At 35.5% G+C, this 24,006-nt stretch overlaps 2 protein-coding genes across 8 annotated transcripts in view; one reads left to right on the plus strand and one right to left on the minus strand.

The window, feature by feature from the left end:
- Nucleotides 1-3,012: 3,012 nt before the first annotated feature.
- Nucleotides 3,013-6,592, minus strand: LOC113507601 (protein lines). The gene is made up of 2 exons (XM_026890456.1): nt 6,381-6,592; nt 3,013-6,148 (listed from the first exon to the last, which is right to left on the minus strand). Exon 2 carries the CDS (start codon nt 6,061-6,063, stop codon nt 3,631-3,633), a length of 2,433 nt encoding a protein of 810 aa, XP_026746257.1. The 5' UTR covers nt 6,064-6,148; nt 6,381-6,592; the 3' UTR covers nt 3,013-3,630.
- A 555-nt stretch (nt 6,593-7,147) lies between these two features.
- The window catches only part of LOC113507599 (serine/threonine-protein kinase Genghis Khan), a 52,362-nt gene continuing 35,503 nt past the window's right edge, over nt 7,148-24,006 (plus strand). For 6 of the 7 annotated variants that reach the window (XM_026890449.1, XM_026890454.1, XM_026890453.1 and 3 more), the window contains exons 1-14: nt 7,148-7,273; nt 8,545-8,798; nt 16,896-17,075; nt 18,697-18,818; nt 19,307-19,411; nt 19,868-19,972; nt 20,259-20,407; nt 20,802-20,895; nt 21,474-21,530; nt 21,614-21,668; nt 22,235-22,365; nt 22,794-22,880; nt 23,406-23,527; nt 23,851-24,004. In XM_026890449.1, coding sequence (XP_026746250.1) covers nt 8,711-8,798; nt 16,896-17,075; nt 18,697-18,818; nt 19,307-19,411; nt 19,868-19,972; nt 20,259-20,407; nt 20,802-20,895; nt 21,474-21,530; nt 21,614-21,668; nt 22,235-22,365; nt 22,794-22,880; nt 23,406-23,527; nt 23,851-24,004 — 1,449 coding nt within the window. In that variant the 5' untranslated portion in view covers nt 7,148-7,273; nt 8,545-8,710. The other variant, XM_026890450.1, reaches the window with a different exon arrangement.

A 24,006-nucleotide genomic window follows, 5' to 3' on the forward strand; every position in this document is an offset into this window, starting at 1 on the left:
GAGTTTGATGTAACGTTGACATTAAAATGGACTGTTTTGTAAGTTATCGAGTAGTTGTGACGTCAGATTGGCGGCGGTGTATTACCGTTTCAGTTGTTGAGCTGGAAAAGCAAATGTAAATAAAGAAATAAATGCTATGAATAATTTGTAATTATGGTTGTTTTTTTTTTGTCTTGATTGATACAGGTTAAGAGACTTACTATGATTCTGCCGTGCCTCGGTAAACAGGCTGCTTTTCTGTGAAACACGGTTTGTATTTCTACGGGTTGCATTAACCTATCTCGCTATAATAACAAATAAGAATTATAATAATCCAACCGCGATTAAAAGACTGGTCTGGTGGTGTTTTTTTGCTTAAAGAATTACCACTGCCATTTCACATTTTTGAGTGGTTGAGGTCATCACGCCAACTTTGAGCGACGTGTCGCGGATTCGATCCCCGCATAGGACAAGGCCTGTGTGATCCATGAATGCTTATTCTGAGTCTGACTGTCTTTGTGCACGTGATTTGTATGCTTGTGAAACCCTCTGCGACGCAAGGAATAAAATCCGTAATGCGGGATTCGTTTAAAAAAAACTGTGAGCTGATCCCAACATAGTAGGAAAAAGGCTAGAATGGTGATGATGATTAAAGTAACGGTTGGTACAGCAAAATACTTGATTGGTGACCATCCATCAAAGCTGGCAATCGCTTTTAAGAATAGTGGAAGTTTAAAAACATGATTTTCAATAGTAAAATATCAAAACACCACTAGCTGACTTACATAATCCTTTATAACACCAGTTACTTACATCATAGTCGCGTGCAACGCCATCGATTGCCAGTAGCACGCGAATCATTTCACTTTTTCTAAATGACACCTGTACTCGCTTGTTAATCAGTACACAAATTTAAAGGAGGGTTGTGTTGTAAATATATAGGTAGTTTGTTTCGGAAGGAGAAGTTTAACCAGGATTAACGCAGGATGATTACTGTCGAGAGTTTTTGCAGACTGAATGCTGTAGTAACTCGAAAAAAGCTCGTAGGAATCAAAATAATTCAGTACGTTAATCCCCGTTAACAAAAATCGGATCAGGAGATTCTTTCGTCAAACCTGCTCTGATCATGGCTGTGTCAGGTTAACCAGTGTTAATTAATTAGTGTTGCCATTTTGTTAAAAATATTCGCCAATTCGTCTTGCCGAAAAAACACTACGTATTAATACTATTAATCACTTAAGTTTGGCTTACAGTGAAATTTGAGAGCTATTGCTACTATTGCTAGATGGTATATGTTCGACTCGCAACCGCGCGGCCGCGTCAGCTCAGTTTTAAGGAAGGACTGCGGTTCGCTATCCCGACCCTGCCGGGCTAGTGGGATTGTGTGGGACATAGTAGGAAAGGGTTACCATGGTTACCGGTACACGAAGAGCAAAGGAAAGAATATGGATAGGTTTTAGACGGTAGAAGTCTGGTACTCTCTTCCGAATAACACACAGCGGAAGAAATCAATTGACGGATTCGAAACTGGAAAAAAGTAGACGATCCCGATAAATACGCACGAGTGAAAACAGAGCAATCATACTGAATGGGTCGTAAATAAGGTGGAGGAAATAAAAACGGAAACTTTGTCATCATGTACAAAAATATTTCATTTTAATGTCGTTATTTTAAATTAAATTATTGTTACTTAACAATAACAAGTGCTTAATTACTGCTTATAAATACAAAAATTTTGAATTTCCCCGTTTTAAAACTAAGTACATAATTCAGGTTGAATACAAAAGCCAAATGTTTGAATTTTCAAGTTAACTACAAAAAAATGGATAATGGCGCAAAATCTAAATTTTTCAGCCTCTTACAATTTGCCTGTGGATGAATGAATTTGGGATGGTAGTCCAAATAATAAGTTAGGTTAACAAAATGAAGGCATTTCTTACCATCGTAAGTAAAAAAGGACAAATTCAAATGAAAAGTAAATGAATAAGAAAGTGAAATTTCTCTAGCTATATACTCAAATCAGGGTTAACATATTCAAGTGCTATTTTTAATATATTTCCCCACAAGTTCACAACTTTCGTTACTTAGAAATGGACTACAGACGTACAATTTTGAGATTCAGTATTCATATCAATAACCAATGAAAAGACTTACATCCAGTTTCCGGAGGGTGGATCTACATCATCTAAAATCAACTAAAATCTTATTTGATGATATTGGATTGGACTCTTGTGATCAACCAACCACATTCTATATTAGTTGATTTGGCATTGAATGAAATTGATCTACCTTCCAGAGTCTGGGAGTTACTATAATAACATCTTACAACTATGGAAGTAACAAAATGGACACATTTATACCTATATAACAGTCTGTTGTCGTTCTATCACTTAAAGCTATAATATAACATAATATAAGATCCCGTAGTCGAAGTATGGTTAGTTGCTTGGTGAACTTATTAAGATATTTAAATAAATATAGAATGAACACTCATTAATTAAAGAATACATTTTTTTTTCATTCGAAATCAACAATTAATAGGCTTTATAAATGATCATGTTGATTATATTAGCTGCTGTCAAATACAATACGAATCTAAAACGGTTTATCATGATATCATATAATTTTTTTAGAATTTAAACTTGTAAGTAAGTATATAACTTTCTAAAATTCTTTTTCAGCAATATTCTTCCTTTTTATGTCTCATATTTGGGAGGAATTAAAAACTTTTACTTTTACAAATTCTCTTCTAAAATAAATTCACCAAGCAAAAATTATATTTATTATATTATAATGTCGATATAAATTAGGATATTGTATTAATACTGATTACATTTACTTATAAAATGGTAATTGATGGCATTTATGTACATCATTGTGGCATGGAATATAATTTAGTTATTAAACAAAACAAAAATGTATTAAAACCCGCATTTTATATGCAATATCAAAACTAAATATATATAATACAACCAAATGTCTAAAAACTAAAATAAATTAATTCTAAAATCGCCTAAAGGTACCATTTAAAACTATTATGCAAATAGATATAAATATTTTTCTTAAAGAATGTATTATTTACTTCTAAATATAACTATAATTACTGAGCACCTTATTTTTACATAACGGTAAGGCACATTATTGGGCATTTTGAAACATTGTTTTGATCACATGATGCAATCAAAATATTTCAAGTATAGTTTACCAATAAAAGACATTTTGTATATGAATAAGACACTGTCCCAATATTTAATTTATTGCATTATTAGAGGAACATACTCTAAGAGGAAGACTGAGTAAAATAATTACATAATTATAAACTTAATTTAAAATCATAATATTACAAATATTACAACACTAAAGTTTAATATAAATTAATAATAGCTAATAACTACGCGAAGCTAAAGAAAGTTTGGAATGTTAAATGAGTTGGCAGTCTTTGTAGAAACGATTTTTAATGCAAGACCATTTTGTTTAATAATTTTTGCATTTACAGTATTATAAACTTCAGTCAGATAATGAGCATATTTCTTTCATATTAAAACCTTTTTAGATATAAAGGGAAAGATGGTTTTCAATATACACATCTCTTGTCCAGCACTATATACTTCGATTTTTTGTACAATTCAGAATATTAGTTAGCTGTAATATTCAGCTAAACTCATTTCCCTCATAAAGGCTTTCACACACCTCCAACAACCTTAGCACAGGGCTTATATTGTATGGGAACAATGATTTCGACACCAACCTACTTATCTGCAACCTCAATCTTATTAGAACTCTCATAGTATCATCAAGACCTCTCGTCCCTCCTGCATCTGACTGCTGACAAGTCTCTAGAAACTTCGGCCAGTTTCTCCTGACATACTTCAAGAATCTAAGCAGGTAAAGCAAAAAGCAGGTCTCGTTGCTTACGAGATAGTCGAGTAAGACATCACTGTCATGTGATACGACCTTCAGGAACTCGATAAACGACGATATTGGGTTCAGCATAGGTATTAAATCAGGGTACATCGAATTTCTGTACACAATACCAACTGTTATATCGAGGGTGCATACCATGGATTCTATTAAATAGTCATCCTGTTCACTGAATAAATGTATGAGCATTTTCGTGAATGGTGTTTCAGGGTGGAATTCCAGACTGTTTCTGATGAAAACGTCCAGTTTTTTAAGCACATCCCGTATCGATCTTTCGACAATTTGCATGTCTTGTATCGCGTTATAGTCTGACGAATCAATTGAGCTGTCAGACGAATCGCATCGCATTTCTTTTACCGTGACGGCGACCGACTTTAGTACAAGTAGAGACATTCGCTGCAGCATTGTCTTATCAACTTCCCCTCTCGATTGTTCAGAATCGTCGTTTTCGTCTTCACCATAACTCTGATCTACGAGTTGGATAGACGATGATAAAGGCGCGATCTCTGGTCCTAATGAATAGTCCCTCAGTATCGTACATTCGTGCCCCAAGAAGCCAAAACTACTCCTACTCGTCTGAACACTAACATCACTTAGTAATCTGAAATCTTTCACGAACCTCACAATAGAGTGTGCTAAGCAACATATCTCTTCAGGCAAAATGTCCTGGAGAGCTAAAGTTGAACCATAACACAGGACTTCATTGAACAAACTTAGTAAATGAGTATATATAAGACTGGGCATCACTGTATTCCTTAACAAATCAACAAAGCCCTGCAAATCAGCATAAAAAGGTTTTGTGTCTATAACAGAGAGATTCGCTTTTACACTTATAATGTTCTCCCATAGTGAGAAGAAAGTTAATATACAATTTTCAGCATTAGCTAAATTCAGGTACCTTAGTAGAAGGAGCTTCATATTTTTAACTAGCACGGGCCAGTGATGCTCTAATGTTTTAATTGTCAAGCATTTTATGTGTGATGTGTCAAATGACTCAGAGTCTGTCAAAATAACTGTGATACAGCCATGTTCATTGACCCTCTCTATCCTTGACTGCGGAGGCTCAGGGGACTCAGACTGTTCCATCTCTCTTTGCTCATTTGAGGATAACTTTAATACTGGCTCGTTAAGTTTGAATGATGATGGTCTTTCTTGTTCTGAGGATGTTGATGGGGCACTGTGAGTTTGCAGATTTGAAAAAGCGTTATGTAAGTTACTGTTTGAACTAGATGGCATATCACTGCCACTACTGTAGCCCACACTTGTCCGGAATGGGTTATCCTCCTGCACATGCATGTTTCCACCTGAATTAATATAACTACTGTCTTCTAATGGATGCTGTTCCACATCCTTCCACTCAACTATCCTCTTTATTATATCTAGACTGAAGTTTATCTTTTGTACTGTGATCCTATTGATCCTGTCAAACAGATAGATGTTCTCAGCAATTTGCTGAAGCCAATTCTCATCTACAGTATCCTTAGAGACTATTAGAAAGCTAGCAAGTACTCTGCAGGCTACAAAAGTAATGAATTTACTTTTATGATCAGCTAATTCCACAACCTCTGTGATCCAATCATGCCTATTCCTAACAAATATGTCACATGCTTGCATTATTTTTGAACATATAGTGCCTGTACTGTTTTGTTTTAAATATATATCAAACATTAGTTGCATTGTGGATAAATAAGTTAGGGAACATGTTAGCGGCCAGGATACAATATTTAGCTGTCTGTCAAAGAGTTGTGAAACTGCTCTCTCGTCAAATCTACATAAACACTGACCGACAAGGGCATCCTGTAGTATCCTCAACTCGGCAAGAAGTTTGTCATCATCCGAGTTCCAATGTGGTGTAGAGTTAGAACAGGAAGGGATGATCTCAACATTGGTGTCACTTGGTAGTCTCAGGAGACTAGAGCAGTCGACAGCATCTTCACTGACGGTGCCGCTGTCAGGAGACTCACCATTCCGTGAGGGAAACTCCTCCGACGTCTCAGCAGGAGTGGTCTCAGCATCAAAGATATCAGTGAGCACATCCTCTGTTGACCTGTCGCTACCATCGTCGATGTCAGGCGCATCGATCCGTTGTTTCTTCTTCACAGGTTGATCTGAGGCCATACCTTCATCTAACTGTGGTCCACAAAGGTGCCCCCTCAAAACCATTAACGCAAGTCCTGCTTCGCAGCCGAAACTATGAAATGCGTTGTTCACGCACCGCAATTGCTTTTATATAAGGACGATCATCGCTCTGAAAACAAAAAGGTGGATATGAATGCATGACCTTTCCGTTTTGCTACTCAATTACGCGGGCGACAAAGCCTTCAAATTTTTGTACGATTACGACACTACACGTTGTAACAAACTTAAAGGAATCACTATTTAGGTCGTTAACAAGGATATTCAAGAAGGATTATGCACTTAAAAACGATTTATTACTGATATTCAATGAACTTTCCAAAATATTTTGATGTCACACATACCATTGATAAAACGAGGTTGTTTGAAAGCTTATTAGTGCTTGTGGTATCCATAAATTATTTATAACCATTCACTGCAATCCAGTAATACACAATAACAAACAGTTTTATGTGATATTTCGTCGAAAATTATATAATTATTTCAATTACAACTCGTCGAAAAGAACATCGACTCCATTACGTACAAATGACGCTCTATCAATGGAGATACTTTTTACATTGGAATTTCATTGATTTTAAAACAAAAGTACCACTTAATATTCTTAACAACAAATAAATAATTAAATACTTATATTTTTGATTTTAAAACATACTATTTAAGATTGCAATTATAGGTAATATGTTTTTAGACATTAAGTTGTTTAAACTTCCCAAGTATTTCCGACTCCACTTCCGGTAGAGACGTTGCCAGTCAAACGACTTCTGTATTTAGCAAACAGTAGCACATTTTTGAGTCGAGTTTTGCTTTATTTGGTAATAATAAAATTATTTGAATATGTGTACTTTTAATCCTCTCTAAGAAAAATATATTTCGATTGTTATTGTTGTGAAAACTATTAAAAAGTACTACATCCTCCTTAAAGCCCTTGAACTCAAACTAGAATCGGGGAAAGTTGATATTTTAGTTTCATTAGTATTTGTTTGTTACTTTGAAATAAAGACGTTTGATATACTTAAATACGTCTGTTGAGAAACAAAAAATATATCTGACTAAACAGGGTTTAATTATTTTTGAAATGCAATTCGTTCAGTGTTCAAAATCAAATATTTTTTTTGTATAGCAACACTCTCAGTGTCCCGAGTAAAATGTCTGCTTCGAAAGGATCGAAAAATAATTTATACAAAATGATTTAGTAGCCATAGTCAAAATCTATTAAACTTCTCGGAGTATCCAGGTGAATATCGTTAAACTGGAGTCTCTGTATATAATAAAAGCTTTAATTATGACTCATTTATGTGTTTTTGCATAACAATCGATAGAAAAAATATAGGTTAAGATCTCAGTGGTATTGTGTTCGGTTCGGAGTGATATAAAAATATATTAAGAATAGAAATGTATCAGCGGGGTGTTATATTAGCTGCACGCAAGTATATGTTATTGTTTATTTATAGTCGCGATGCGGAAATCGCATCGATATGTCATGGTGTTCATTATTCTTTTTTTGGTATAAAAATGTACATAAAAGTTCAATTGTAAGGGATTGCGAAAGCGCTCCAGTATTGGGTGACACCCGCAACCTTGCAACGAGCGAATAGAAAGCAGTTGTCGCCTTTTAATGTGTTAGACAATAGCTAAAATCGTGTTTTATTTCCTGTTGACCCTAGGCGAGATCGTTTGTAGGCAATTGTAGGTAGCAGCCGCTATTGCGGCGACAATGCCACAACAGTGACTTATTTGCAAATAGATCACAATAAAGCTTAGTTTATTTTCCTGCTTCTATTTGTATGTAAATTGTTAATCTAATAAAACATTTAGTGAGTCATTTTTATTATAAGAAATCTTTTAATAACAGTTCGTAAATACTTTCTGAGCGAGAGGTTCGTCGAACGATCGCATTTTGCTATCAATATTCTATTTGAACTTATCTAGTGCAAGTATTTATGATTACACTTTAGCTTGAGTGATTGTGAAAAAAATAAACAGTAATTTGTAAATAGAACACTGTTTTATAAACCAGTTTATCAGGTAGATAAGGGTATTAAGTACTGGCCCTTTTAGACAAATATTTGTAAGATAACATTCATTATATGTGCAACTTACTATTTCTTAAATGTAGGGTAATTTTCAATAAATAACGAAAACTATTTTCGTCTATAAATATTACCAGAAATTTATTTATAAAACCAGTGACCTTCACAGATATAAAAATATAACAGTATAGTGTGTCATTTATTTAAATGATTCTGAAATAAAGACTTCATTTCTATTTTAGAAGTCACAAAAGAATTTTAACTACAACAATTATCATTCTAGTGTTACCAAAAGAGAAACTACATTTTTAATTAGTCAAGTGTCATACCAAAAAGTATTTTTTTAATTATCTTTCATAAACATAAACTTAGTTATTCATAGTAGGTAGAACACATACCACTGTATTTAAGTAAGATTAAAAAGTGGTAGGCTCAAGTCAAATCAATATACAGCCAACACAAAACCTCTTTTCAGATGCCGAAAGTACATACAATGGAACACATTTATAAGACATACAAAACAATAAGCTTGCCTTAAATTGTTTTTTAAAAGTAGATTTTTTACATGAATCTCGTAGAACTTAGTGTAAGTGTAATATGAAGTGATTGTCGCATAGTGTTGACATTAAAGTGAGTGTCCGATGGTTGATGGTGTGAACGGGGCCAACATGTCTGACGAAGAGGATTCCTCGCCCGATCGGGCTTTGGTGCCCACCAACAATGTACCAGGTAAGAAACCATGATTGTATTGTTCTTAACATAGGTTTCATCATTGTGCAGTTATTTAATCCTTTGTAAGTCTGAATATGGTATTTCCAGAAAAGTAAACTTAAAACAGCATTCCTAAATTATAATTATATTATGCATTGTTTAAGTAAAAACCTAAATATTTATTAATGCAGTACTCATAGTAGGAAATTATTTAACCTTGAACCTTTAAATTTCATCCATGTGAAAGAACTTTTTCATTAAATCTTTTTTTCCCTTATGCAAATTATGATGTATAAAAAAACTTGAATTTCACACATTAAAGATTGGAATTATTGAAAATGTAACATAGATTGATAAATTTATCAACAGTCTTAATGATTTTCAAATAATTATAGGTATAGACCTCATTATAATTAACAATACTGTCTTACTATAAGTAGAATATAGTAATTATCATTAAAATTAATTATGTTCTATTTTTAAGCCATTTATTAAATGTATTTGCAAGCCTAATTGTTACGCAGAAGATGATATGTTAAATAGCTAATTAGGACATGACATAAGTTAAAATAAATGGGTTTTATCCAATTTGAAAAGATGCGAGTTTTGTGAGATATATATGAGATAAATACAAAAATGTTGTTGTAATTATAATGTTATATTGCAATGGATATACTGCTTTCAGATAAGTTCCTTATTTACGCTAAAACTAATTAATCAAGTTATTAAATTACACAATCTAATTAAATTTACTGAAATCAAGAGACTGCCTTCTTTGTTTTGAAAAAACTTCCATCTTTACATATGTTTCTTATAAGTTTTCTTATTTATTTATTTTTATGACAACAATTGCGAAAACTAACTCTATGGCTGTCCCGTCTATCATCAGTCTAGTCTTTCTCCAACTATTTTGAGGTTGGCTTCCAATGTAACTGAATAAACCTACATACCAATGTTTAACAAGGAGCAACCGCCTATCTGTCTTCAACCCAAAACCTTATACTATATACCAGTTACCTGGGCAACACAAAACCTTATACTCAGACTGGTTGTCAGTCTTTCTGACTTCTGACTTCCCCTAACAACTGTCAAAGATGTACAACAGTTGAGAACTTGAGACCCACAATTAAACGTGCCTTCCAAAACAAGCCATTAAGATACAAAGTAAATGATAAACTTTCTTCAAGCATTCCACTCAGATTGACATGTTTTGTAAATAAGCTTACTCTGAATCCGTCTGACGCCTTTCAGTCGCCGTTAACATCACTTGCAGGCCTTGTTATTCCCCTACTGGGTAATTACTGGGGACCCCTATTTTAATACCAGCTACAAGTGACCCCGATCTTTCCGTTTCCTCTTATGCCTCTCTTACGCTGGTGTTGATTTCGAGTTTAACAGTATGGGCTGGAAACCGTGCGTTCTTGCAACAGCAACAACTCTGTTTTTTTTTTCTTCTAACATTGTCAACAACATACAAACCGGCTATCAAAAACTAGTTTTCAGGAATAGCTACATCGCAAATTACAAATAGAGAGAGACTCTAATATAATATATTTGTATTGACTAGTGTTTAAATTCTTAACGGACAGACTTTCGCATTTGTTTATCAATCTAAACCACACCCAAGCGTCGAGCCGTATGTTTTATTATGTCGACACATCTCGCTAGTCCGCCATGAGTGTCATTTTGTCACCTACCGTTTGACCCAATTCCATGCACGATACGAAAGTGAAATATATCTCCCTGTTCCCTTCTGGAACACTTCCGATATTTGGAACAGGTCTTTTATAATTTTACGCATACTATATTTTATAAGCTGTTATTTTTACCTGTCCCGTTGTCTGTAATCAGAATTTGCATGCTAAATTAACTGCTTGACATCAGATTGAGGTGAACTTTTGCACGCTTAATATAAATACGGTGACAATGCAATTCTATGGTACTTTCAAATTGCCTTTGTTGTTCTACGACGCTATTGGGTTGTGTTTCGGCTCAATTGATTGATACATTACGATACTTACACAAAATTATATTTAGCCAATAACATCTAACTGCAGGGCAAATACCTAGTTCAGATAGTTCAGTAGCGGTTCAGATCTTTCGCTTCTTCCCGCCAAATCCCAATAATGGCGTGCAGTTCTTGCCGCATTTTAAAGAGGAACAGATATCCATACATAGAAACTTTCGCGTTTATATTATAGGTAGGATAGTATTTTCCTAAACTACAGTTTTAAAAGTCAGATGTAACAACATCCTATCTCTCGTCCACAGTCTCGTTTTGCGCGGTAAACTAGATAGCTCATTTTTTCTTTACAAAAAAGGCAACTAAACTGTCTTTGTGCGTTCTCGCTTCCGAGCATAGACAACAACAGCCGGAAACAGAGTGCCGTTACTTCCGTCTTTAGTTTCTTTATCCATCTATCCCTTGCTTATAGACAATTTGTCTATGTTTTTGTGCAATGTTTATAAATCGAATATTCTGATTCAGAGGTCTAAGCATAAACATTAATCGTTATGGAAGCGAATGTAGGTGGCAATTTTAACTTTTTAGCAATCACGGGTCATGAAATGCATTCTGGTGACAGAGTCAAGCGGAGTCTCGGTAATATGGTTCCGGTTTTACCCCTTTTGGGTACGGAGCCATAAATAAAATTGTATGAATTTGCCAAATGCTTGCGTTAAGTCACCTTAAGAAATAATACACGGTGATAGAAAAATATTTTTTATTACTGTATTGATAGTGTAATAAAGAATCGTATCTCTCGAAATCAATGTTGTGTTAAAACAGTGTTTTCCTGTTACTCTGTTATCAAAACAATAATTCCATATCAGTTAATTCATACAGTAGATTTCAATCACAGTTTTTCCGCTTATCAATAGGGAATTGATAAATTTATACCCTTTATTTTTTATATTTTTGCTTGTATTCTTTAAAAAAAAAACTACTTTTGAAGGAATAAGGAGTGCAATCCTTGCGTTGCGTGGGGTCCCACAAACATTCCAGACACATGTACAAAGACACCCAAACTAAGAAAAAGAATTTGTGGATTACAAAAATCTTAGTTTAATTATTACCAAGTTGAAAAGAATGGAAACTAAACAAACATCTCTCGATAAAGAACTTAGATTGCCCTCTAGATTAAACATTTCTAATGTTTCCACGCAATCTAAAGTTATTTGCTTCTCTCTGAGCCTCTGAGATGATTGGATTCTAGATATAAAGTTCTCTCTTTGTATAGTTCGAAGTAGGAAACTTTTCATTTTGAATGTAAAGTAATACAAAAACATTAGATAATTCATAGGTAGGTACTTCTGTAACAATGTTTAGGGTTCCACAAACCTGATCGAACTTATTTGTAAGAGTAACAACAAGGAACAGTTATTTATTTTGGATTTTTGTAGGTTCGTTACTGGTTCGCAAATATTTGCTTGGCAACACTGTTGAAATCCCTCAAAAGTCCGTCCAATACACGTGATTTGTTCAAAAGCAATCCAAACAAGGAAAGTTTTTCGTTATAATTTCGACATTTCTGTTCTCCTTTTGATGTATTATAGACTTTACTTACATTTATCCTACGTTTAAATTGAAACGCTCAAGAGTTTTCTAATAACATTACGTCAATAACTATGATAGGGTGAGCTATGCGTCATATCAGCATGTCTAGTACGAGATGTGGGTCTTAACATAGCGAACTATATAGATGAGCAAGCACATCGGGATATTAATAATATGGAATGTAAATTTATTCTATGCTTCATATTTACATAATTCATCAGAGATTTTAGAATTCTTGGCTTTCTTTTCTAACTTCTTTATCCAGAAATTTTATTGGTTATCCCAATACGTACGATCTTATTATTACTACAAGGTGATAGTAATTTTTTTGCCATATAAATAAGTTCTAGGAAACCTGCCTGGTGTAGAAATCACATTACATACATAAAAAAATACCGATATGCATACAAAATTTCACTAAATTCGGACGAGCCATTTCGGAGGTGTTTCATTACAAACACCGTTTCACGTGGATTAGAATAAATAGACTTTCTCTCATTATTTCTTAACATTTGTATTAGATATTTTTATATCTTTAAATGTTAATGATATGTTTGAATTCAGATCAGCCCAGAAGATAGCTCGATTGAATGCGCTTTGGTTGACCTCTTTCAGGTCTTACCTGTATGCCCCAAATGCCCAGTGAACGCCACATTATAAGGCCTGAAAAAGACCTTAGGCGGTAAACTAAAAGTAGACTTAAAAGCACCGTCAATCAATTAAGTTTTTTATAATAATCTATGGATACGAATGTTCCTAAATATTTTGTTAAAAGCCGAAGAATAACACGTATATTGTACTACTGCAAAAAATAAATCTTGCCCAATATTAAATATCAGTGTGATAAACGTATATAAATAAGTCCAAGATATTAATTAATGAATGGATTCATGACTACGCAAGAACAGATGCAGGTCTTTTTAATATAACCGCTTTTAATACATATTCTCCACAGAGTAACATATTTGCAAGGGTCTTGAAACCTTTTAAACGCCCCTAATATTCTTCAATGGGGATTAACGTATAGTATCTGACGGTGCGTGATTTATCTTGATCCGTTGGTAGTTTGTTTATCCCATGTTTTGATTAGTTCCCATAAGAGCGTATCTTGAAACGGTATGGAGAATCCATCACATGTTACTTGTATTATGTGTCTGGTGTATTATTTATTTTACGGTAATAAGATGAGGAAAAAAAAAGATCTAGTAGAATGTACAGACAAGCAAATACAACTAAATCCAGCGGTGGACAAAATTTGCTTGAAATTGCAAGCCTAGAAGTCTCGTATCCCAAATCCTATACCTATAACTTTAACATTTTATTGAGTCGAATCTATGATTCAGTATTTCCTCCATCCTTCAAAAAGAAACTAAATCAACCGAAGTGTTACAGATATCTGAATTTTGTTTACAAGAACTCCCAACTGAGCAACATTGACGAATCATTCCTAAATAAATTCGCGCTAATACTCCCCAGACGCGAGCTGTCAATTACTTTTTAATTCACACCTATCTCAAGGCCATGGTACTCACTATACAGCCAATTATCAAACTAACCTTTATGAAGTAATTAACATTGCAGTACCAGTACTGATTCATTGTGTTACTATGTGCGTTGTGTGTATGTATGTATGTATTGTTCTTTTTAGTAATAGGATGTCCTTTTAATTTAGCCATGTGGTTTCCTGTTTGATTGTTTGTGTAATGAGGTTTTTAGTGTTAATACTCCGGGGCAGTTCGTCGACATTATAATTGATGTTTTAATTCTATTTTGTAGTAGAACTTGCAGTTAGGTTCTCGTTTATATATATATATAGTGATTAATACTTGTTCATTCTTTATTTATGGAGAGACGTTTGCCCAGCAGAGGGACTAATTACAGGCTAAGGTTATGTATACACAGGCTTAGCCTTGAATTCCTTGTTTCTGTATATTTATCAGACAAAAAATTGAGTTTTTACCCGCCTGGGATGCGATCCGTGGATGGATATTCATATTTATAAAAGACTTTGCCGAATGGTGGATTTTTTGCTAATTTCACACGCGCGTCATATTGGCATAGAGTTACTCTTGAAACAGCAAAACCGTTTTGGTTTGGTTTTCATCCAATTTGGCAGACCCTTCTATAGATGAAAAACCTTTTTGGTTTATAGCCAATTCGGTCAATCGGGGATATAATAACAGTTTCCCTCGCTTATTTGACTTTTGACCGTCACCCGATTGTAATAGCCAACTTATTAGACGTATTCTAACGGAGTATTATTATCCGATTACATCAAGTTATTACTAACGAACTTTGCTTACAGCCAATTTAGTGTAGTGACTACTTTTTTTTGGTAATAGTCCAAACACTATTTGCCTCAAATAAAATTGAGGTGTAAATTGAAGGACCGATACAGCATATTAGGTAAGATTTGCAGTCTTGTGGAAGCGGTACGGGTACGGCACGGCCTAGCTCGATCTCTCTTTTCCACAGCAAGCTGCAACACTATTATTATTATATCAGGTAGGCATCTGTGTCTGAACTAGATAAAAGCATATAGGATTGTATTTAAGAGTTCAGCGTTCTTCCTAAACATTTATACAATTAAAAAAACTCTTGTTACGTTAAACAAGTGGCATTAACCTAATATATTCCATTAGGAATAATTAGGGAAAAAGTAACCCGCGTAAGTACTTTGCTTATCCTATGGTAAATATTATGCGAAAAAAACATATTCAAAATCCAGCTTTTTCATCTCGAAAATATTTCATCTCTCGAGCGAAAAGGAAATGAATTCGGAAACGCATACTGCATGAACGTATTTATCCAAGTTTAATTAAAAGCTCCCACATGTTTTGAAATGCTGCGAAATGCGCAATGCGTATTTTTGTGTGATTAATAAACACATTAAACGTCAGATGGCGTTGTACTCATATCCTGAACGATCTCATGTATTAATAAGTCTTGTTGTAATTTTACTTTTGTATGATATACCGTGTTAATGATTTGATTGTATCATTTAACTGTAAGCCAGAGATTTAAGGTCTTTCTACGAGCAGATTTTTACGGTTGTTGGTAAATACTAAATGAAGGTGTCGGAATCGTGTCGTCAAAAGGTTATAGATTATCGTTTGTTTTAAAAAAATAGTCATATATCATCTGTAAAAAAAATGTGTAGTTTTAAACGGTTTTTAAATTCATCCTGGTAACAGACGAACGGACTTCGTTCCCTTAGTAATTTACATTTTACCTTGGTACGAAATATACATGCAATCTGTCACTGGATATATTTTCAAAGTTTATTCGTACTCAGTATGACCTGATATCAATTTCCTCGATAGAAAAACTGTCTGTATCTAATACACAAAGGTATCTAACAACAGTAGATGTTGAAGATATTACGTTAAAAGCAGCACGAACCAACACCATTACCTAATTGATGTCCTTTCTTTATACTTAATGTTTGTACCAAGACACCGGTTTATTGCTCTTTTAAGTGGCAAACGCGACGGTGAAGTTAAAACTGTCTTGTAACCCAAGTTTTATGTTAAATTCGTGATTGATATTACTCGTAGGTTTGTTGTTTGTAGCTCTAGTTTGTAATAATCCTTTCTAAATGGCTAGTTCCGTTTCGTAGATTATCTAGTGTACGTGATATCAATAAAACAATAATTAATTTAGTAGGCGTTTTAGGGCCGTGGTCTCAGGTTTAAAGGGAGGGGTAAGTACTCCGGTCGTTCATGGCAACATGTAATTTCCCCGTTAAAAAGAGTTTCGAAAGGGCAAACTCATATTGGGCAATAAAATCAAGCGTATTTATAAGCATACTTTGTTTTTTTTTTAAGGTTTCCTAAAACAGCCCTTGTTACACGATCTTTGATCTTTCCCCCATTTCCAAATACTTTCCTCAATTTCGCAATTTTCGCTCTCTCCCCCTAATTTTCTCGAGCTATTTTTGTAATTCTGAATTAATTGTGAAACGCTCAAGTTTCCAGTTTATTTATAATTGTAACAAATCTTGGAATTGGATTTATTACATTGATATTTATTAGTAGGTATTTCATATTTCCTGCTAAGTATTTTCCTAGTTCATGTAAAGTTTAATAGATTATATATTACGTTAGAACGGCATGATACATTATACTACGCGTATAAACATAAACTGCACCTGTGCAAAACATTTACTTACGTCACGATTTTTTATCTAGTCTGCCTCTTGCGGAAGAGAATATTGTTGTGGAAATATCTTTTACTCGTTAGGGATGTATGAAATATATTATTATAATGTATTGAACTCTTGATCTATAAGACAGTAAGTTTTAAAGTACCTTAAAACTAGATTGTAAGGAAAGGCTTTTAATGGAAGTGTAATACGTAGGTACTAACTATGATCTCACTCAATCTGAAATTACAAATTAGTAAAAAAACCTTGTTTCTCAGAAAAAAATCACTCTTTGTTTTCAAAAACCATCTGCACCTTCAAATTCCTAGAAAACTGTTATCGTATCCAGTTTATTTTTGTAAAAAAACTAAAACTATCCAATAATTTGTGAACACTTTTTTTCTTTTTTCCCCAGTGCTGGGCATCAAGCGTCTCAAGCAGATCGAGACGATGTTCATGTCGCGTCGTCTCCAGGCGCCGAGGACCCACGGCCTCAGCGTCGAGACCCTGGTCGACATGCTGTTGGTGCTGTACGATGAGTGCTGTAACAGCAGCCTTAGGAGAGAGAAGGCTGTCGCCGATTTTATATCATATGGTGAGTGGATTAAGTTTGAATTTTGGTTAACGAGTATGCTAGCGGATGGACGGTGTCGCTGATGGTGGCGTAGGAATCGGTGGCGGAACGATCTAAATGCTAAATTCCATGTGGCCCAGGAAAGACAATTGTGGGAGGATTTGGGGGAGGCCTTTGCCAAGCAGTTGGACTAGGCCTTGAATGGACTAGATAAAAAAATCGAGGATGAAAATTTCAGACACACGACTGCTCTTGCAAAAATGCGAACTTTTCTTAAGCACAGCTGTTTTCTAAGTTGGTAACTGTAAAAGAGTAATGATTAATAATTTATTAATGAGTGAACTTTGACATGAATGGGTTTTATTGGAAATTACTGGTAATTTGCATTTATAATTTAAGATACTCTACCTAAACAAATAATAGTAAAAGAATTTAACACTCATAACCTATGACTTAATTTTACACTGCGTCTATTCGAAAGGTTCATAAAAACGTCCAAAAGTCTATACATAGATTCTAACTGAAAATAAATATGTTTATTGTTTACTTATTGTGGGAACTATTGGCAATTGATCAATTGATCAATAAATATCAATTGAGTAGTTCATGCCATGTTCAGTGAGGAATCAAATAGGTACAAATTCAAGGGTAGTTCGATATACGTATGTAAACAGATATTGCAGTACATGGAAAGTTGTATATAGTAATGTGATAGGCCCATAGGCTTTTCCGATTTCGATTCATCAAGCGGAAAGTCAGATAAAATATCAGCTCTCACACTATTATTATTGCTAGCCCGGGATGATCCACTGTTGGGAAAACGCACTCAACTACTCAGGCACAGGTCTTGGTGTGTTTCCGGATGAATTGAAGATGATAATGACAGAATATTTGAGGTTTTAGCCTCCCTACTCGTCTTCCACTTGCTTCTCTCATGAGTATATAGTCACCAGTACTGTAAGATGTGCCACTCTTCTCCTGATTCTGCCTACCTCATGTCGATTTTCCTGTTACCAACGACCATTTTGGTTGGTAAATTTCACCCCAATACTTGACGACAAACCCATACAAAATCGAAATAATTAAAAAAGAAATTAATACAAAAGAATTCCCCTCTCCCTTGGTATTGATTAAAATATTTATAGCACGGTTACCCAAGACTTTTGGGGACGATTTTGTTTTACAAGTCGGGGTGATGCCAGTCGTCTCACGACCTCCGATTTAAACGGTCCATTTAAATAGGTACCAGTGCTTTTTTATATATTTTTTCAACATATTACATTATTAGTTAGTTAGTATTCGGTTTAGTTCCCTTCCCATGTTTCTTCGTGGTTTAATTGATTTTCCTTAAAACGTGGTTAGGTTTTGAATTTTTGGGAATTATTATTTTTATAATTTCTTTAAAATACACTAGTGTGCGTAATAGCAGTGCCGGTTAGATGTCTCATACCATATATAAATTCTTCATATTACTTCCTTTAAAAAATAACCAATAGTTCCTTAAAATCCCTATGCTGATTAGTTTCCTGCTGAGACAGAGAAAGATAAATTATTTTCTACGTCACTCTTCCACTGTCTTACGTTCAGAGATGGACGCATACCCCTTGTGTTTCACCATTCATATAAATGTTATGTTTTACAGTTAAACCAGTGGCGACGGCGCTGAAGAGGCTGCGGCTATCTCGAGATGACTTCGAGCTGGTCAAAGTCATCGGGCGCGGTGCCTTCGGGGAGGTCTGCGTTGTTCGGGCTTCGTTCATGCAGGTGCGGTGTCTTTAAACATTAATTTATTGAGGGGGCTTAGTTACCGCTCAATATGTTCCTGTTTCTATACAGTTGCTCAATTTTTAACTGATGACACGGTTTACTTACGTAGTATTCATATAGTAAACCCGCCACGTCAGCTCACGATAATTACTATTAAAATATAATTGCCCAATCTAGTTTCTGAGTAACAAAGACCTGGACAGCGGCACTTACAAAACTATCAGCGGGATTGTAGTTAGCTGAATATGGGACATGCTGAACATGGGACATGCCTAATTAAAGTTGAAAATAAATAGTTAAACGTAATGCAGACAAATTGTTCAGTTCATAAAATTGTTTGTTGATTGAATTGATTTTTGTCTTACAAAATTAGAAATTTACTATATTTAGTCTAAATTATCTCAATCATTTAGCGCTAAACATTGTGAGACAACAGGCCCAAAATGTCTTCGTGCTACTTAACGTAACGCTTATTCCCTCTGTAGGGCACAGATGTGGGCGGCAACATGGCGGTCGCCACCGCGGGCACCACGGGAACTGGAGAGCGGGTTTACGCCATGAAAATACTCAACAAGTGGGAAATGCTTAAGGTAAACTCGAAAAGTTCTTCTAGATGATTGGACCGGAATTACTGAAAATGTATCCTATGTCATTGGAATAAGTGTCAAATTATCTTGGTTCTCCTATTCATTTTCCTTTGCCCATAAATAGCATGTGCACCTATGTATCTCTGTATTTCTATTTTTTTTTCTCTTTTCGCAGCTCTGCTGAAAGAGATTTCTTAAAGAAATAAGCATACCTATGCCTTTGTATATCTCTTCTCGAATCCTTTATTTCTGTGGAAATAAATTGTTAAATAAATAAAAATAATTGCTGGCAAAGGTTTGCCCGGCAACACCTTGAGTTTTTGGTTAGAATGTTCTTGAATCGAATTAAAAAAAAAATCCGTTTGATATATTTTTTTTATTCGCTCTTAAGGTCGTATTGTATAAATTTGGCTGGTACTCCATAAATAATCCTATGTATTTTTTGTTGTATGTTAACAGAGGGCAGAAACGGCATGTTTTCAAGAGGAACGCGACGTGTTGGTGTTTGGCGACCGGCGGTGGATAACGAACTTGCACTACGCTTTTCAGGATGAACACAATTTAGTAAGTTATCTTAAGATTAGGAAACATTATGGCCTTTTTTTCGGCTATGGTTTTGAATTCTGTACTTGGATAATATGAGAATATTTCAGTAATTTCTACTTACCCAATACCTATACCTAAAACTTCATTTCGATTGATCTACTTGGAGAAGGTTCTTAGTTCAACTATGCTTATGGTGAGTATTTAATTTGAAATAAAAAAATAAGTTTCCTTTTCCTGCTGCAGCTTTAAATATTTGTCTTCTGAAGCAATAAAAAATACATTTAATTCAATCGTCATCTTTCAGTACCTGGTAATGGATTACTACTGCGGCGGCGACCTGCTCACGCTGCTGTCGAAGTTCGAGGACCGCCTCCCCGAGGACATGGCCAAGTTCTACATCGCAGAGATGGTGCTCGCGATACAGAGCGTACACGAACTGCGATATGTACACAGGTCAGGACTTTATGTTAATTGAATATATGATAATGACTCCCGCAGTAAGGAATTTAAGCCTTGCATTGCATTCCATATGTTACAGAGATGGTAAAAAAATAAATAGCCAGATATCAATATGGCCCCTTTTAAACACGCAAAAATTTTGGAGATAGGAAGAGGGCTGAATAACAATTAAGTCAAATTAATATTGTTGTAAAATTAAATTATTGACCGTCTTTCATTGTATGATCCACAAATGGTTGCTTTGTCCTAAGCGGGTATCGAACCGCCGCACTCAACCACTCGGCTTTTCGAAAAAAAAGTATCAAGCCTGTTTATGCGAGCACAATTGTCCGTTCCAATGTATTATTCTTCACTTATTAAGCTAAAAAATTAATTAATATATTCACAGGGACATCAAACCAGACAACGTGTTATTAGACGCGAGCGGTCACATCAGACTCGCTGACTTCGGTTCATGTCTACGACTAGGCGATGATGGCAAGGTACATATCAAAACGTAACTAATGATTACTAGTAAGGTTATGAAAATTAATATGCCTATGTGGGGATGAAAGGACTGAGTGAGAGCGGGATAGTGTGAGAGAGAAGGGGAATAGCGAGTTAGGAAGACTAATAAGTGAAAGATGTATGACGATTAGAAATTGTTTTATGACTATAAACCAAGTTTCAAGATGTTTGATTTTCCCACTTAAATAATAACAGTAATACTATGTAATAATACGTCCCACTGCTAGGCACTTCCCGTATAGGGAAGGTTTGAGCATTGATCACCACGTTAGCTCACTGTGGGTTGGTGATTTCAAATTCTAATTTTTGAAATACAGGTTTCCTCACGATGGTTTTCCTTCATCGTTGGTCAGTAGTGTCATATAATAATTACCTAAGATATAACTTTGAAATGTAACATTGCTACTATGCCAGCGTTGGCATCGAACCTGCACCTCATGCTTACAAATCCATTCATTGAATTTCAAGGCCATCACGACAAAAAGTGTTGCAGTTGTTAATTAGATGCCTTATAAACTTAAAACCTCATAAGAATAACTTTGTTTATCAACAGGTACAAAGTAACGTAGCAGTCGGCACGCCAGATTACATATCACCAGAAATATTGCGGGTAAGTTTTCGTAAAGGAAAAATATAATGAAAGTACATTCTAGACAACTGAGGTGTCTAATATGTTTTGTCATTTGTTTACAGGCTATGGAAGACGGCCAGGGTAGATACGGACCGGAATGCGATTGGTGGTCGTTAGGTAAACAGTCATAAAGTATTTATAACTCATTAATATAAATTCAAATACCCTATGTAATTGACTAAATGTAATAATACAAATCTGTCTAGTCCGTCAGACAGATTTTTTTTTATTGAATACTTATTTTTCATTTTATCAAATTATTCAAAATTAAGAAAGATTAAAAGGACTTAATTAAGATGGTGAAATGTATGGTAGTGGGGGCTTGAAATACTTGCTAGTAAAAGCGTACTGGCAAGTGACGTCACACGAGATTTTAAATCACTGACTCACACAAATAATAAAAGAAATCTGTCGGATGGTCTAAACAGTTTACTTTTGACAAATACACTATACCTCCAGACACTGTTTTTCATGTCATTGCCATGAAGTAATAATCCAATTTTTCTTAAAGCCCGCTGTAAGGAACTATATCATATAATCAAATACAAGACACGACAAGACAAGTGTTTGTGTGATCCACGAATGCTTGTTCTGAATCTGTGTGTCTTTATGCAAGTGATGTGTATGTTTGTGGAACTCTCCGCGACACGCGGATTAAATTGTTTGATGCTTTCCGTATCCAGGAGTGTGCATGTACGAGATGCTGTTCGGCGAGACCCCGTTCTACGCGGAGTCGCTGGTGGAGACCTACGGCAAGATCATGAACCACGCGCGCTCCTTCCACTGCCCGCCGCCCGACGAACACGCCGCACAGGTCACTACTCATGCATTCAATAGCTATTGACAATGACAGTTACACCTGTAAAGGACCCTTTGAATTGGTTTCGGGCAATCTATGCAACCATATATACAAACTTTCGCCTTTTTATCGTTAGTCTGAATAAGACTTTATACCGATCCACGTTATTCGTGAAACCCCGAAACATTTATAAAATATCGTAGTACTTTTATTGTACTTGAATTATGAAAAAAGTATATTACAATAAACGTTTCTAAAGTGCCTTTCTTAGGCCTACTGTAAAGAAAATCTTAGTTTTGTTTATCATGCACTTGACTGCAACATCAATTATTTCTTTTGAGACGAATGATTCAATTACAATCTTCTTCTAAAATATCTGTGTATGTGTGAACTCATATGTGACACTGTTAATTTTGTGTAAAAATATATTGTTTATAAAACAGGTGTCAGAAGAGGCTAAGGATCTCATCCGCAGACTGATATGCTCATCGGAAAGTAGATTAGGAAAAAATGGACTTCAAGACTTTAAGGTAATTATAATATCTCTTTTCATTCATAGGATAACTTCATGGGCCGAGACCCGGTCCTTTTTAAAGGCGTGCACGGGGACACAGGTCCAACATGCAGAGGCCTTGTTAAGAACTTTAATCTTATTATGATACTTAATTGTGTGTGACACTATACTTGTTTGTCTCAGTGACACGTATATTGTGGATTGACCTAAGGTGATAGAGATTATATGTTTTTGCTATGTTATCTTTATTGTATAGTGTTGTTGTAGATTGTAGCTAAGCTGCAACTGCACAAGGTGGTCGATGACAGGTTAAGCTCTACACTTGATAAGGTCGGTCCGTAGATGTTATAAAGAGTTACACGTTATTATACATCTTTGACAGATGTTACGGGTAGTTAGAAGATAGGAAGTCTGACAGCCAGTCTTACTAAAATCTTTGAACTCTTTGCGGGCCGTTTCTACAAGAAACGAAGGTGTTTTACGACCGTCTCCACCTCATACAAACTTAATATAAATATTGACTTGAACATTGTTATTCCAGAACCACCCGTGGTTCGCGAACCTGGACTGGGAGAACCTCCGCGAGATGCAGGCGCCCTTCGTACCGGACGTGTCCAGCCCCACCGATACATCCAACTTTGATGTCGACGATACCGATATCAGGTGACTTGTTAATCCATTCATTCATCGAGGAGCTCGTGGCTAAGCTATAACCGCATAAGTGAATCGATAACAGGTTAAGCTACGTTTGTCCGTAGATGGTGACCATCTTTGTCATAATGAGTTCCTCCATGCTTCGGAAAGCTGGGCAGGCAGGCTTAATGCGTGAGATATTCTCTACCGGCCTACCTTAGGGTAATACAGAGATAACAAGAAGTAGGGCCATTGGCAAGATCTGATGTTCACTACTTATACACTGATATAATGGTAACCGAGTTAAAGTGAGAATGTTCATAGGATGATTACTATTGAGCGTGTATCGGCAGACTGTCGGAGGCGGTCCCGCCGCCGTCGGCGTCGGCGGCGTTCTCGGGGCTGCACCTGCCGTTCGTGGGCTTCACGTTCACGGCGGGCTCGCGCCTGTGCGACCTGGGCGCGCCCGCCGCGCCGCTCAGCCCCGCCAAGAACGCGCCCAGCCAGGT

Source organism: Trichoplusia ni, unplaced genomic scaffold (genome assembly GCF_003590095.1).
Source record: "Trichoplusia ni isolate ovarian cell line Hi5 unplaced genomic scaffold, tn1 tig00002950, whole genome shotgun sequence".
NCBI classification, from domain to species: domain Eukaryota; kingdom Metazoa; phylum Arthropoda; class Insecta; order Lepidoptera; family Noctuidae; genus Trichoplusia; species Trichoplusia ni.